The sequence below is a fragment of the Leptodactylus fuscus genome, chromosome 5 (assembly GCF_031893055.1).
Source record: "Leptodactylus fuscus isolate aLepFus1 chromosome 5, aLepFus1.hap2, whole genome shotgun sequence".
Classification (NCBI taxonomy): Eukaryota; Metazoa; Chordata; class Amphibia; order Anura; family Leptodactylidae; genus Leptodactylus; species Leptodactylus fuscus.
Genome location: NC_134269.1, coordinates 154,691,458 through 154,707,186, shown reverse-complemented (window position 1 = coordinate 154,707,186; position 15,729 = coordinate 154,691,458). Strand labels below are relative to the sequence as shown.

At 39.5% G+C, this 15,729-nt stretch overlaps 1 protein-coding gene across 1 annotated transcript in view; it reads left to right on the top strand.

Moving 5' to 3' along the window:
- Nucleotides 1–15,202, top strand: part of PTPRQ (protein tyrosine phosphatase receptor type Q) — a 228,069-nt gene extending 212,867 nt beyond the window's left edge. The window contains exons 57-64 of the mRNA XM_075274511.1: nucleotides 2,824–2,914; nucleotides 5,653–5,729; nucleotides 7,635–7,769; nucleotides 7,846–7,971; nucleotides 8,977–9,125; nucleotides 12,903–13,038; nucleotides 13,419–13,542; nucleotides 14,922–15,202. Coding sequence (XP_075130612.1) covers nucleotides 2,824–2,914; nucleotides 5,653–5,729; nucleotides 7,635–7,769; nucleotides 7,846–7,971; nucleotides 8,977–9,125; nucleotides 12,903–13,038; nucleotides 13,419–13,542; nucleotides 14,922–14,959 — 876 coding nt within the window. The 3' untranslated portion in view covers nucleotides 14,960–15,202. The remainder of the gene's footprint in view (nucleotides 1–2,823; nucleotides 2,915–5,652; nucleotides 5,730–7,634; nucleotides 7,770–7,845; nucleotides 7,972–8,976; nucleotides 9,126–12,902; nucleotides 13,039–13,418; nucleotides 13,543–14,921) is intronic.
- The last annotated feature ends 527 nt before the right edge of the window (nucleotides 15,203–15,729 follow it).

Below are 15,729 nucleotides of genomic sequence, written 5' to 3'. Positions count from 1 at the left end.
AAATTGGAATATGAGAAATCTTGAGAATTTGCAAAACAGTTGCCTCACATACTCATGTGGTGTTAATAAACATTATACATCATGATACTATGGATTTATTAGAGTTTCTGTCACCTTCCCATACATTGTGAACTGGGTTATTCCCAGCTTTTAGTGTTGGTATATCACTAGTATATGGTATAGGTGTATGATTGGTGTCACCTCTGGGTCCCCACTAATCCTGATTATGAAAAGTTCACATCACTGCTTTTTTCATGCACAATGAAGTCCTAGCCACCCAATTTGTAGGAAACTACAGCACAGCCCCAGTTATTTGTGCCGTGGTTCTGAGCAGGAGAACTGATTCTCTTAAAGAGGACCTTTTACCATTTGGGGCACATGTGATTTTATACACCGCTAGAAAGCAGGCAGTGTGCTGAATTCAGCGCACTATTGACTTTCCCTTTCTGTCAGAAACACCCTTCTGACAGTGAACAGCTACGGTATCGGCACTGATAGCTCTTCACCGGGGGCACAGAAAGGGAAAACCAATATGTTGAATTCAGCGCACTGTCGGCTTTCTAGCAGTGTATTAAACCGCATGTACCCCAGATGGTGAAAAGTCTTCTTTAAAATGGGACCCAGCATTAAAATAATGTTGCAACATTTTCATTGTCAGGATGAATAGCGGCCCCAGGGATCTTTCTTCTACAAATCATACATTGATGGCATACCCTAGCAATATATCATCACATTATAAGACCAGAATAACCCTTTAAAAGCCTGCTAGATTTTAGACTCATACACCACTTTCCCATCACATTAACTACATGTAATATATGTCTTCATTGTAAGATACAGTTCGAGGAATTTTTTTAATTAAAAAAGTGGACACTGACCATGGTTTTTATATATTATTTTCAATGCCACATGATTTAAGTGGAAGTCAATAAGGTGAAATTATTGTAAACAGTTAAAAAAGTGAAGTTACATCCAATGAAAAGAATTTAAAACTGCACAATTTTTGCTCACTCTCATGGTTTTCAATACCACTGCTATGCCGATGACACCCAACTATACATCTCTGGACCAGATATTACCTCCCTGCTGACCAGAGTTCCAGATTGTTTAGCAGCCGTAGCCTCCTTCCTCTCCTCCCGCTCTCTCAAAATCAACATGGAGAAAACAGAGTTCATCATCTTCACCCCACCCCGTATGGTCCCTCCACCTGACCCATCTATCAAAGTTAACAAAACCATAATTACCCCTGTCTCACAGGCCCGATGCCTTGGGGTAACCCTGGACTCCGGCCTATCTTTCAAGTCACATATTCAAACCCTCAACACTTCCTGCCACCTCCAACTCAAAAACATCCACCGAATCCGCTCCTTCCTCACCCCTGAAACTACTAAGATGCTCATCCAGGCCCTCATAATCTCCTGCTTAGACTACTGCAACACCCTTCTCCATGGACTCCCAGCTAACACCCTCGCCCCCCTCCAGTCCACCTTAAACTGTGCTGCTCGTTTAATTCACCTCACCCCCCGATCTTCATCAGCTGCCCCCCTCTGCCAGTCCCTCCACTGGCTACCCATAGCCTAGCGAATTGAATTCAAGCTACTAATGCTAACAAAGCGATCCACGACCTGTCCCCTCCATATATCTCTGAACTAATCTCCCGCTAGCTGCGCACACGTAACCTCAGATCCTCCAATGACCTCCTACTCCGCTCTGCCCACATCCGCTCCTCACACAACCGCCTCCAAGATTTCTCCCGTGCATCCCCCATACTCTGGAACTCCTTACCAAGACACATAAGACTGATCCCCACAATCACAGGCTTCAAGAAGGCCCTGAAGACTCACCTATTCAGGAAGGCCTACAACCTCCAATAACACTACTGTCACCGCACCCCCATCTGTACAGTCTCCCCCTCTCCTTCTGTCTCTACCCCCTTCCCTCATAGATTGTAAGCCCTCACGGGCAGGGCCCTCTATCCCACTGTGCCAGTCAGTCATTGTTAGTATTATATCTACCTGTATATTCTGTGTACTGTATGTAACCCCCAAATGTAAAGCACCCTGGAATTAATGGTTCTATATAAATAAACAATAATAATAATAATAAATAAGATTTTACCACAATAAAGTAGATGGCGGCTACTGTCAGTTGTTAACAAAACACAAAAATATGATACATGCAAAAGTTACCAGCAAAGCAGAGAATTCCATATGTTGGATCAGCTTTCAGTGCAACAGAACGATTGTGTTCCAATTGGCATTAAATATGGAAGTGAGGAGGTCGGATTTAAAGGGGATGACCAAAACTTCATATTGATGGCTTTTCTTTAGGACACCTTATCATATATGAAGATTGTGGGCCCCCTACAAGTCTAAAATTTTGAAAGTGATCTGATACTATGTGGATACAGAACCAGACCAAAAAATGTTTCATACAGTAGATAGAAAGGGAGGATCTCTTCTGCAGTATACTGCCTTCTTTCCATAAAAAAAAAACAAAAGCAAAAACTGAAAGCCGACATAAAGGTCTTTCTGTTCTTATTTTAACATTAAACCTAATCTGTGTCAGAAGATGTCACACATGTTTGCATACTCCTTGCCAATTGTATAGAGCTAAACCAAAGTTGGTGGGTGGTTTGGGCAGAAATGGGTACCCAATTGGGCCTTGAGCCCTGAGCAGCCAGCAAAACTGTCTAAATTGTAAATAGATTTATATACGGTAACAAAATGACTTTTATATTTTATGTACATATTTTAGCATGTAATGAAACAATACTTTACTATGTATTAAGTATGTTTTTTTATTGTTACATTTTTCTTGTAGGAGCTCCCAAAGTTTCTTGAAGATCTTGCAGTATCAGATGCTGATCTACCATGGAACAGATCCAAAAATCGCTTTACAAACATAAAGCCATGTATGTATTATTACTTCTGTTTTTTTTTTCTTATAGTCCATTCTGAGATTTTTTTTACTTATCAGACAACTCATGTTATTTCATTTTATCTTCAATAAGAAATATATATTGGGGACAGCACAGTGGCTCAGTGGTTAGCACTGCAGCCTTGAAGTGCAGGGGTCCTGGGTTCAAATCCTGCCAGGAACAACATCTGTAAGGAGTTTGTATGTTCTCCTTGTGTTTGTGTGGATTTCCTCCCATACTCCAAAGACATACTGATAGGGGGGACAAAATGTACATTGTGATCTTTATATGGAGCTCACAATCTACATTTAAAAATAAATATGTATATTGTAAATTTCTTATCATAAGTTATATGTATGTTATGACTTACCTGGGATCCAGCTAAAGACAAGTGATATTGTGGCACATAGCTGTTACTTGGAGCATTGGAGTCTATGGGACTATCCAGTTAAACCAGTGCCCAGTGCGACCCAGACAGTAATTGAACTGCATTTCAGTTATCATTTAAAGGGAGTCTATCACCTTCCTTAACCCTTCAAGCAATCACCATAGTGTTGTAAGTGCTGTAGCATGCTTCCTTCATTATATACCTTCATTATATACCTTCATTATTTGTCACAGTCCCATGGATGGTTTTTTTTATTATTCAAATTAGGTGCTCGGAGCACAGGGGGTGTTCCCAGAGATCTCCGATCACAGCCTTCTCTTTTGAGAACACACCCCTGTAAGTTTTGTTCTACCTCTAGCCAGTGTTAACCAAGCAGGCGACGACATCACGTGGGACTATTAATATTTAAATAATAAAGAAAATGTAATTTTCTTGGCATCCGCAGGATGTTGACACGTAATGAAGGTATGATATGGTATATGGTATGGTATTGGGGGCCTCCTCAATTGGCCTGGATCGAGTGGGATAGTCCTACTTTTTGTTGTGCATTTCCACACAGCAGGTAGCGATTTCAACTCTATCTTAGGACACAGTTAGCATTGAATACAATGTTGATGCTCCATTATACAGCCTTCAGATGAAGAGGTAGGCGCAGGGAGGCATGATGTGTGCTGAGCTGTAGATATCATTATAGCCAGAGCCTGCAGGCAAGTCCATAGGGATGGGGTTAGGTGAGTATTCTTTTGACTGAAGGGAAATTGGGACTTATATGGAGACTAGTTAAGGGGAATTGAAATTATATGTATGTGGGGGGGGGGGGCACTTATGAAAGGATTGAACAGGACCCCCTAATCTATAATCTATTAAAACAGCCCTGCACAAGTTGCTTAAAGGAATATTCCCATGAACACAACCAGACCTATATTTGTAGATAATTAAAAGTTAAGCATTTTTGCAAACATAAGTAGTTAAAAATTCTGCAGAGTTTTAAAGATTTTCTATAATTATCTTAGTGGTGTCTTGATCGGTTGCCAATAGATATGACCACAAATGCAGAAATTTTCTATGGTCTAGGACTTGTCAGTAACCCAGCTATGATTTTCCTATTGTAGCTTGCTTTTCAGACAGGTACACTACGTGTATCAGAAGAGATCATGGTGGATTTTCTTACCTTAGAAAGTTCCTGCATTCATGGTCATATCCATTGGCAACCGATCAAGACATCAAAGCTGTAACCACAAAATATTTAGAGAAAATCGTTAAAACTCTGAAAAATATTTAATTACTTATACTGTATTTGCAAAAATGTTTAACTTTTAATTATCTACACATTTAAAAATAGTTATGTTCATGGGAATACCCCTTTAAACAATGAACTTGCCTATAGGAGATTATGAAATAGACATAGCCGTGAGTTTTGTCTTGTGTAGCTTAGCCATTCGCAATTTATTATAGTAGTTTAGCCAGATTTCTGGGTTTGCAAGTTTTAAACACCGGCTGTGACATTTTAGTGTCTGCCAAGCCACTTTAAAGAAAGCAAAGGTGGCATCTGAATTGTGCTACATTTAATATAATTTATGTCAGTGCACTGGCACAAGTGATCTCTGAACTGTCACCACAAGCATGTGCCTAGCAGAGGAGTTGCTTCATATATGAAGAAGCGTGCATCTTGTCATAAATGAGGCTGCTCTTCCTCTAGTCCCCTGAATATGAATACTGGCTTTGAATACCAAGCACAGCCTACAAACAACAGTGGTGTTTATGAAAAAATACAACTTTTTTTACCAAATAAATGAGGTTTTTAATGACAGTAAAATATAAAATATTGTGTTGTGTTTTGAATTAGTAGATGCAATTTTCACATTGAAACTGTTGTGTGATCTTGAAATGACCCTTGTAATGTTCCAAGGCTGATTGTCTGAGTAACTCTGTACCCACAAGCTTTTATATGCAGGTGCAAGAAATTGTAGACTTAATAGTGTCTTAACTTTGTAATGTGACACAAGTAACCAACCTCTTTAACATTCTTTACTTGACAGCCGTCCCAAGACTATTTCCTAGCCTTACATTTACAGTATAGAAAGTGTTAAAGTGAGAAGTCCTATATCCATGTAAATAAAACCATAATAACGTATAGTACTTGCAGTGTGTAATATAGAGGTACTCAGTTCTTCCTATTCATTTTCATGAGTTACTATGTCATGTACTATTACTTTCATCAATCTTTTTGATTAACACTATTTGTGACAACACTATAATGTCCAGTATAATAAAGTGTCTACTGTACTGTACGCTTATTGTAAGTATGTGCAAAACTAATCCTTCTTCCACATTTTCTCTACAGATAACAATAACCGAGTAAAACTTATAGCGGATGCTGGTGTGCCAGGCTCAGATTACATCAATGCAAGCTATGTGTCTGTAAGTATAAAAATACCCTGTGGTCAGTTACTTTGGTTAGGCTTGCTGGTTAGAAAAGCAGATTTTACACATTAAAGTGCCCTTGGTTATAAGATTAAAAGATGAAGATACATTTAGAGTATGGTGTGTGTGGGGGGGCCTCATCCACCTTTTAGTTAAAATGGTATTGATTGAATGACAGGGTAAGGCTGAGGTCCCATAGTATGGAAACACAGGTTTTATTATTGTTGCAGATTTTGCTGCATTTTTTTGAGTGAAGAGTGACTACACAAGAAATAGGAAATATATAGGAAGTACTTACGCCTCTCCCTTTTGCTCAATCCACTCTTGGCTTCAGCTCAAAACAGTGCAGCTAAATCCACAACAAAAAATCTGTGTTTCCCCAAAGTGGGGCCTCAGCTTAAAGGTAGAGACTTAACATTTAAGACAATGCAGCAGTGATCAAATTGACATCAAGCAATATATAGTACAACAAGTAGGGTTGAAGTCCAAGCTTCCAGTCACAGCCATTGAATACAATCAAGGAAATGCTGTAAATATAGCCTAGTAAGTATTTGTTCAGGTTAAAGGAACAGGAGAAAGGAGAATAGCAGTACAATACAAATGTTTGCAATAAGCAAAGTAAAACAGATGCAAAAGTAGCAGCACTGAAGGAACTGAGGTTGGAGTAAGGGATAAAATTCTCTCAGTCACAGTATACAATTACAATTGAATACTAAACCCACTTTTTAAATACAACACATATCTATATTTTTCATGCTGTGACTCAGGGCACTTTCTAGCTTGAAATATGTGAGCTAATCTCATGTTCTAGATGTATCAAATCTAATTCAGTTATACATTTATATAATTTGGTTTAGTGCATTATGAAATGTAAAATCCACTAAAGAAGACCAAGGAGAGTTGAGCAGCAAGAATCCTCCATCACACAAGAGAAGGAGAGCATTCCTCTCCCAAAACTCTAGCAATTGGTCTCTGAACTTCTCAGTAGTTTATAAATGGAATTTGGGTTGCATAATAATGGATATACATGATTAATGCACATGCAGAGGTTTCCAGTGGGGAAAAAATTATATATGGTTCCAAATAGGTTTAAAATATTTTAATAAAGTATTCTTTACCTCACCAATTGTGATCCAGTGTCCTCAACTAGTCTCTACCTCCTGATCCCTCTCAAAACACAAGAAGTTCTAGTGATTCTATGAGTTGTCAGAGGCTGGATTGGACAGGAGTGGGAATCGGAGATAAAAAAAATATTGTCCGCTACCTGTTGGAATAAATTCAAAAAATGTCGCCACTCAGTTTGTGCAAAAAGGCGTTGCCTCATGGCATGAGCAGCATTGAGACTTCACCCTTTCTAAATGTTATGCAAACCATCAAATTCTAACCCTTTATAGATTCTTAAAACATTACTCCTCCTTTGTAAGCACCAGGGTACTTGCTATTGCCCATTTACTGTACTTCCACAATTTTCCTTGTCCTCTCTGTAACTGTCCTTACACTTGGTATCTCCATTTATGCCTTTGCAAAAATAATGGCTGGTAGACTGGCTCATTGAGAGTTGTTTGGAAATATCATCAACTAAAAATAATTTAAGATAATGTTGTATGGCAATCTAGCTTTCCATTTTGCCTTTGCATATGGAAATGTAGGTTATGTACAGTATTTTTATGGATTTACAGCAACATATAATGGTATACTCCAGTAGCATAAGAATGCAATACTACCTTGACCTTGACAAAACAACTAGTTTAACAAGCACAGGCATTTCATCAAAGAGCAGAGAGGTGATGATGATATGTCCCATGCACACAATGGAAATAAATCTTACTAAGAGTCTAACTAGTCTACTGTTACAGTACATAGCAACCAATGTTCTCCCAGTAAATGCTTTCGTCATTTTAGGGTTATATTTGTCCTAATGAGTTCATTGCTACACAAGGACCATTGGCTGGAACTGTTGGTGACTTCTGGAGAATGGTATGGGAAACAAGAGCAAAGACCATAGTAATGCTTACGCAGTGCTTCGAGAAAGGCAGGGTAAGTTAATAGGAGTTTTCATGAGTAGATCATGTTTTTTTAAAATGTCATATTAACAAATACATGTATTTTACAGATTAGATGTCATCAATATTGGCCAGAAGACAACAAGCCAGTTACAGTTTTTGGAGATATTGTGATCACCAAAGTGGTTGAAGATGTCCAAATTGACTGGACCATTCGAGACTTAAAAGTTGAAAGGGTAATTAAATTAATTCCTTTTATAGGTTTTGTAAGGGCACAAGCTGAAAATGCACTGATCGCTGAGCAGAGAGGAATGTCTCCCTTCACAATACAGGTCTATAAGAAGTGTATTGTTGGATGTGTTCCTCACCTCCCTCAGGTAATGCTGAGCTGTGAGACCAGAACCCCGACAAAGCAGTGATATCAGTAGCTGACAGTATTGAAACCGATATCTCTGCAATGGGGAAAAATACAGGCAAAGTTAAAAGTATGCTCAATTCAGTGCGCCGTCAGTTTTGCTAGCACTATCAGTTTGGTACATTTGAAATTCCCTACCTTAGATGACATGAAAGATCCTCTAAGTTGCTGAATGGTGGAGTCCAACTTCTCATGCTCTCACCATCCTATTAGCTGGTTTCTATTTTAACCATGATGGTGGAATAACAAGTTATGTTGAGTTTACCCATCTTCCCTGGGCCTCTGCTCATTATACTTTGGGGTCTGAAGAGACCCCACAGTATATTAATACTAGTTCCATTTCAGATCTGCTTGGTCCTAAAAAACCTACCCACCAAGTACTCTCAGTGCTGCAACCCTGTTTACCGATCCACAATCCCACCCACAGCCAACTCTGCTTCTCCCTTCTGCCTTGAGGTTCCATGAGTGCGTTATGGGGCCCCCTGAGGGCTGAAGCAGAGGCAGACGTTGGCAGGATCAGGATTGTTAAGTAAATAGTGGCTAGAGTAATCCAGTAGATAACGGCTAATTAAAAAGATTAGCAGTAGGGTACCAACCAGGTCCACTAAGATCACACGTCCGGTGGCAGTAGCTATGGCTGCTATGGCGGTAGATCCGCCACTGGACACATGCTTAGAGCGCTGTGTTCAAATTCCAGCACCATCTATTGCAAGCTAGGAATAACCATTTAATTTTATATTACTAACCATTGTTGTCATCACATAAAGTAATAAACCTATTGTACAAGAAAATATTATAACAATATCAATACTTTTTTGTACTACAGCATGGCGATTACATGATGGTACGTCAATGTAATTTTACTTCTTGGCCAGAACACGGAGTCCCAGAAAACACTACAGCCTTGATACATTTTGTAAAAATGGTTCGAGCAAGCAGGCCACATGAAAATACACCAACAATTGTACACTGCAGGTACCAATCATAAATGCTAAAGTTTGGTGGGTGGATTTTATTTCTTAAAAAAATAATGTCTGTGGTGCTATACTAGAACTGAGTTATTATTGGTATGGTAAAACTGTGCAGAGGTCACCTTTTATTGTACATTAGGTCAGTAGTGTAATGTAATGAACACATGGGCTGGTAACTAATATATAATCATTGACTTTTGCCTTTTGGATGTAATTGACTTTTTTTTTAGAGTATATTTACGTTACAAAAATGACAATAAATGTAGAGCATTAGTATCCAGCTGTACAGAACATGATAGAGTATTGCTGACTCCCACCATAAATGATCAATAATAATCCCCTTTAATTTATGACCTGAATGGATTAAATTGGACACATATTTTTATACAAAACAATGCTTGCCCAAGGAAGATACAGATTACAGCTAGACAAGTGCTAGTGAGCCATTTCCTGGGGAGCTCAGGACCTTATTAGCGCTTCCCTTCAACATCTAAAACTCTGATTCCCAACCAGAATCTTCACCATCTAAACAGCTGTGAAATAACCACTCCTGTTTAGATAATTGTCCCTCTGAACCTTATGTCAACTCCATTGAAGGAGCTCTATCATTGGGAAAAGTCATTTTTAGCTAAGCACATGCTTGCATAGTCTTTAGAAAGGCTAATCCACACATACCTTTTGTATGTAAATTGCCTCAGTAGATTTTGAATAAATCAGTTTATATTCATATGCTAATGATCTTCGACCGTGCATCGGAAGTGTCTGCGATCACTGTCTGCTTCATCTGTATGCACAGCACAGACGAGTCATCAGCACAGCAGCCTCTGCTGTGCATACACATACAGCAGACAGTGATCACAGACACTTCCGGTGCACGGTCGAAGATCATTAACATAGTCATTAATATCATTTTCTGGCAGTTGCAGCGGTTCACATAAATGCTTCAGTAAGCTGGGTATACAGTGGCTTTCAAGGTGGAGTTCAACCGCGTTGGAATGTCACATATAAGCCAGTCTAAATACAGACTGTTTTGTCACCATAAGTCATGCAGAGCGTTTTTGGCAACGTAAGAAAAGCTGTAATGCACAGAGACTTTTTACAGCACCTATATCATGTATATGACATCAATCTTGTCAACCTGCCACTGTCTATTGGTGGAGAGGCTGTAACAGCACCGCACCTCCCATGAAGCGACCTGAAGCGAGCGCTTCAGGCAGCGCTATGCCAGGGCCTCAGGGAGGGCGGCATTTTTGCTAACCTAAGCCAGTCCAGGACAAGCTGTCCTGGACTGGCTTAGCACGGAGTGGTGGTTTGGGGAGGCCACTGAAGCAGCGCTGCTCCAGCAGCCTCCCCGCACGCTCAGGCAGTCTCCGGGCCTGCTCTCTGCCGGCGAACGGCGCTACTCCGCCCCCTCCCCCGGCGGGGGGGGGGGGCGGCTTTCTGCACTTCGCCTCTGGCGGCGAAAGGGGCAGGTTCACCCCTGGGCTGTAAGCTGATGTCAAGTGGTGCTAGTAAGTTACAGGAAGGACTCCTCTGTATTTCCAGCTCAACACATGGCAGCGACCACTGTAATGATCATTTTTGTTAGTTTCATCATTCAATAGTAATGATTTAGTTCTCTACTGTCTGACTACAGTATACAATATGAGACAACCCACCTGACAATATATAATAGTCTATTTAGCATATTAGGTGCTGCAACTAACAACCTCCATTGCTCAGGAATGGTGGGGGCAAGAGAAAAAATTCCATCTGTGCTGTAATCGGTGGAGTGGTATCTATTAAAGGATGCAAAGAACTGCAGTTAGTTAGTGTGAAAGGTCCTCTTTAAAAGCATATTTCTTTTATTTTTTTTAGTCTCTCCAAATTCTGTCATTTTGACCCCCTCCCAGATTTTACCCTAAGTCCAGCCTTAATTAAAATAACTTACTTCATTTAACATATCAGGATATGGGGAACAGCTGGCATCCATAAAAATGAAAAAGAAACTGCAGAAAACATGAAATCCTACCCACCATTTAGCATATCCCATACTATAAGTGTTCTCTTCTAACATGCACATTAGAGGTTGCTTTAGGGTAATAAATAATTTAGTATCTGACTGCCATTTTCATTGTAGAAGTCACTGTCTGCAGACAATAGCTTCCGCATCTGTATGTCCCAGGCTTGACAAAAGGTAGCCAGGTCACCTCTTCCAGAAACTTCAGATGATTCATTTGTGAGTAGGACACTTGAAGGCCAAAGATACTTATCTATGGAAGTAGCAGTAGCATGCATGTTATAGGCAGTGTGTGAATCCAGTTTATTCCAGGAAGGGGTATTTGGTGGTACCAGCAGAATACACAGTATGACCAGTGCATTCTCCGATTCCAGTGCATTCTTGGATTATTGCAAACAATTAATCCAGGAGCATTCTAAATTATACTTTGTTTTATAACCTATAAAACACAGCAGTGGCGTAAGATATAATGCAGGGAATTTATGAAATTCTGCACTCCAGAATTCTGGTGTAAAAAACTCTTTTAAGACAGGGCCCCACATGGTGTAAACGCTGCGGTTTGTCCTTGGTGGAAACATCGCAGAAAATATTGCAACATTTTACAGTCACAGTACAATTCTAGCAAATCTCATCCCCACTTTGTGGTAAAATAGGTACAACGGAGATGCTGCGATTTCCAAAAACGTTGCGGTTTTGGAAATCACAGCATGTCAATTATACCTAAGGAAACACTGGCAGTTTCCCTATCAGTATAATTAAAGAAGAAAGTCCAAAGAGGAAATCTCTGAACCTTCTATGCAAAAGCACTGCAGGAAGAACCGTGATGCGTTGTCACTGCGGTTTTTCTACATGGGGCCTTAGCTTTACACTTTTTGCATTTTTACACTACTCACTGCAATTTTGAAAATTGGGTGGGAAAGTGGGTTTGGTTAGCCTGTCTAGCTGTCTGGACTCCAGATTTATCAACTGGGACTTTTTAAAAAATCACCAAAATTGTCTCAATCGCACTCCAGTAAGGAGGTGGTATAGAAAATGGAGTAACATTTCAGGACAGATGTGTTAGACTTAAGGCGGATTCACACCAGCGCCTGGTCTCCGCTTTGCAGGTTTACGTCTTCTGCCCGAGAAACTGGACAGGAGACGGAAACTGTCAGTCAGTTTTCAAACCCATTCATTTGAATGGGTTTGCAAAGTGTCTGCCCGTGAAGTCTTCTGCCTTCTGTGACCATTTTTTTTTTCCGGACACAAAGTCGGACATGCAGGACTTTGTGTCCGGTTAAAAAAAAAAACAAACGTTTTTTCTGCGGAGACCAGAAGATGCTCACGGGTGCTCATGGGCGGGCACTGACTGCCGGGTTTCTGTCTCCTGTCCAGTTTCTCGGGCAGAAGACGGAAACCCATTCAGCAAATACCGGGCTCAGGTGTGAACCCGCCCTCACAGATATACTGAATTTATCAAACATATGCATCATTTTGCCAAAAACAGACTACAGCAAAAATGACAATAACAATGGCCCCATGATTCATCTTCCCTCATGACTACAATGGAGAATTCAAGTGTTAAGTTTTTTTTCGGTGTTTCCCTTTAATTGATTTATTTAAAAAAAAAAAAAAAAAAAGCCTAATCCTTTTTTCCACTTTGATAATGCAGCAACACATTACCTCTCTGTCAGTAGAATATACGTATAAATGTATGTGATACACTTTCTGGATTCCTTATTGAATTAATTCCGGTATTTTTGTACTACTGTGATCAACAATATCCATAAATATATATTTTAGTGCAGGAGTTGGAAGATCAGGAGTTTTTGTAGCAATGGATCATGTAATCCAACACATTAACCACCATGACTTTGTGGACATTTACGGTCTTGTAGCAGAGCTAAGAAGTGAACGAATGTGTATGGTGCAAAACCTGGTAAGTAAAGGAAATAATAACTGTTAGTTGTTTTATTTGCTTGTAAAAGTAAGAAGACTAAACTTTGCAGACAAGAAATAAATGCATTTCTTTAGGTATAGACACTCTTATACACAAAGCAAAGCATAATAATATTTCATACACTAGAGCCAATAAACATTCATGGCAGTGTAACAGATGCTTTGATCTGCTGCTATATATATAACAAGGCCCATTTTTCATAATTTTGATAGATCAGACTGTAACTTTTGAATGACCTTGTATGTGAAATTATTATTATTATTAATATAGTCAAAATCTGTCTTTCTGGAATGCTCTTCAGTAAATGTACGTAAATGATTTGTGATTATGTTTATTTCTGCCCTTCCTTCTCTAAACAGGCACAGTATATATTTTTGCATCAGTGTGTTGTGGACCTATTAGCAACCAAAGGCAGCAACCAGGCCATCTGTTTTGTAAATTACTCTGCTCTTCAGAAAATGGACTCTTTGGATGCCATGGAGGGTAAGTGGATACATTTGCATTATGTTTGCATGTTTACCAATATTGGAAAGAGATTATATAAATTCAGTCCTGATTTAGGTACAATGACTGAAGAAAGTCTCTAGTACCAAACTGTTCACAATTCATAAAACTTAAAGGGAAGTTCCAACCTATGATATTGATGACCCATCCCTAGGATGATTAGGACTGATTAGCTGTTCTTAAAGGGATCCTATCATTAAAACTCAATTTTTCTCACTAACACGTCGGAATAGCCTTAAGAAAGGGTATTATTCTCCTACCTTTAGATGTCTTCTCCGCGACGCCGTTCGGTATAAATCCCAGTTTTCGTTGGTATGCCAATGAGTTCTTTCGCAGGACTGAGGGTGGGCCCCAGCGCTCAGCATTGGGTCATCCCCAATGCTGCAAGAGAACACTCCAGCACTGCCTCCATCTTCTTCAGGAACGTCTTCTTCACGCATCTTCTTCCGGTGCAGGCTTCAAACTTCTAGGCCTCAGGCCTAGGGCAAAGCCAACGGCGCATACCCGCTGGCCACAAGAAAATGGCTGCTTACACGGTATTGTAAGCGGGGCCCTCAGTGCTGTGAGAGTACTCATTTGCATACCAACGAAAACCGTGATTTATACCGAATGTCAGTGTGGAGACATCTAAAGGTAGGAGAAGAATGGCCTTTCTTAAAGCTATTCCGAAGTGTTAGTGAGAAAAAATTGAGTTTTTATGATAGGATCCCTTTAATAGCCTTTTGTGCTGGAAGTATGCAGTGTACAGATTTGGAAGCAGATCCCTTTATTTACTGTGTAGTGACCATGCCATGGTATGGCAGCTTATCTCCATTGACTTGAATGGGAGCTAAGTTGCAGCACCCAACAGTACATCTGCTGCTGGCTCTGTACAGGTTTGACACAGAAGGCAGGGTTCTGGGTCTTGGACACCCACTTATCTAATATTTGATTACCTATTCTAAGGATAGGTAATAAATATCATAGACTGGAAAAACCCTTTTGGGTCTGTTAAAGTCAAGTGTGGCACAAGGATCATTTGTTTGCATATTATTAGAAATGGTCAATTGTGTAAGATGACAGATGAATAGGCAAAGCACTGGTGGACATTCAGTTGTTGGGGTCCGCAGATCCTAGATTCTATCAAGCTAAACTTCTGATATGTAAATCATTAACAGTTATGTAATACAAACTAATCATCTGACTATATATGTATATTGGATTATTTAGTCACTATCGATGTACAGGTTGGTATGACTTTTACTGAATGTAGTACACTTATGGTGATGGGGCAAATACTCGCCATTTATTTAATAAAATAATCTAGCTTAATGACATTAATTGTATACTAATTATTATTACTTCCTACTTATTTTTAGGTGATGTTGAACTTGAATGGGAAGAGACAACAATGTAATATTCAATATCAGACAAAACCTTATCTAAGTTACTTGTGGCAGAAGCCAAAAGAGCTCCCTCTTATGGAGAAGAGCAGAGGAGACAAGGATTAACCACCAATCACTCCTGTGCCTTAAACTTTTGTTGATAATAATGTTATGTGCACAGAAATACAAGATATGGAAATATTTTGCACTGCCGCAGTCTGAGTAAAAAAAACAAAGGATTTTTTTTTTAAAGATTATCTTGAAAGAGATAAGCAGAGCCAAAGTGAATGTAAAGTGTTACTGTCCTCTGTGTGGATACCTCTGTTTGAATAATTACTGCCTCTTTTGGAGATATACGGTATAAATATGTATATGATAGGGATTTTGTCGGTCTTGGGATACCATGCTCTGATCCTGAACAGCTGAAGGGTCGCCCTCTGACACTACAGAAATATTTTGGCTTTTACACAGCACACAGTAGCTCTTCAGGGATACTTGGGGCTATTTAAGACTGCCAATTGTTATATCATTCCTACTTCAATATTTTGCATATAGTTGGTGATAAATTACCTCGTTTATCTCTCTCTTTTTTAATGAAAATATGTTGTAGAATAAAGGTTTGATTTACGATATCTTCTGATGATCCGTTGTTTTTGCTTTCACCTCTCATAGAGTCAGGGTTGACAGTGAAATGAGCATAGACATAAGATCTAACATATTTCCAGCAGAACATTGCGATATGCTATGCCAGAAAATTGATTATACCACCAATATAATAGAATTTACAAGTTAAAAATGGAAG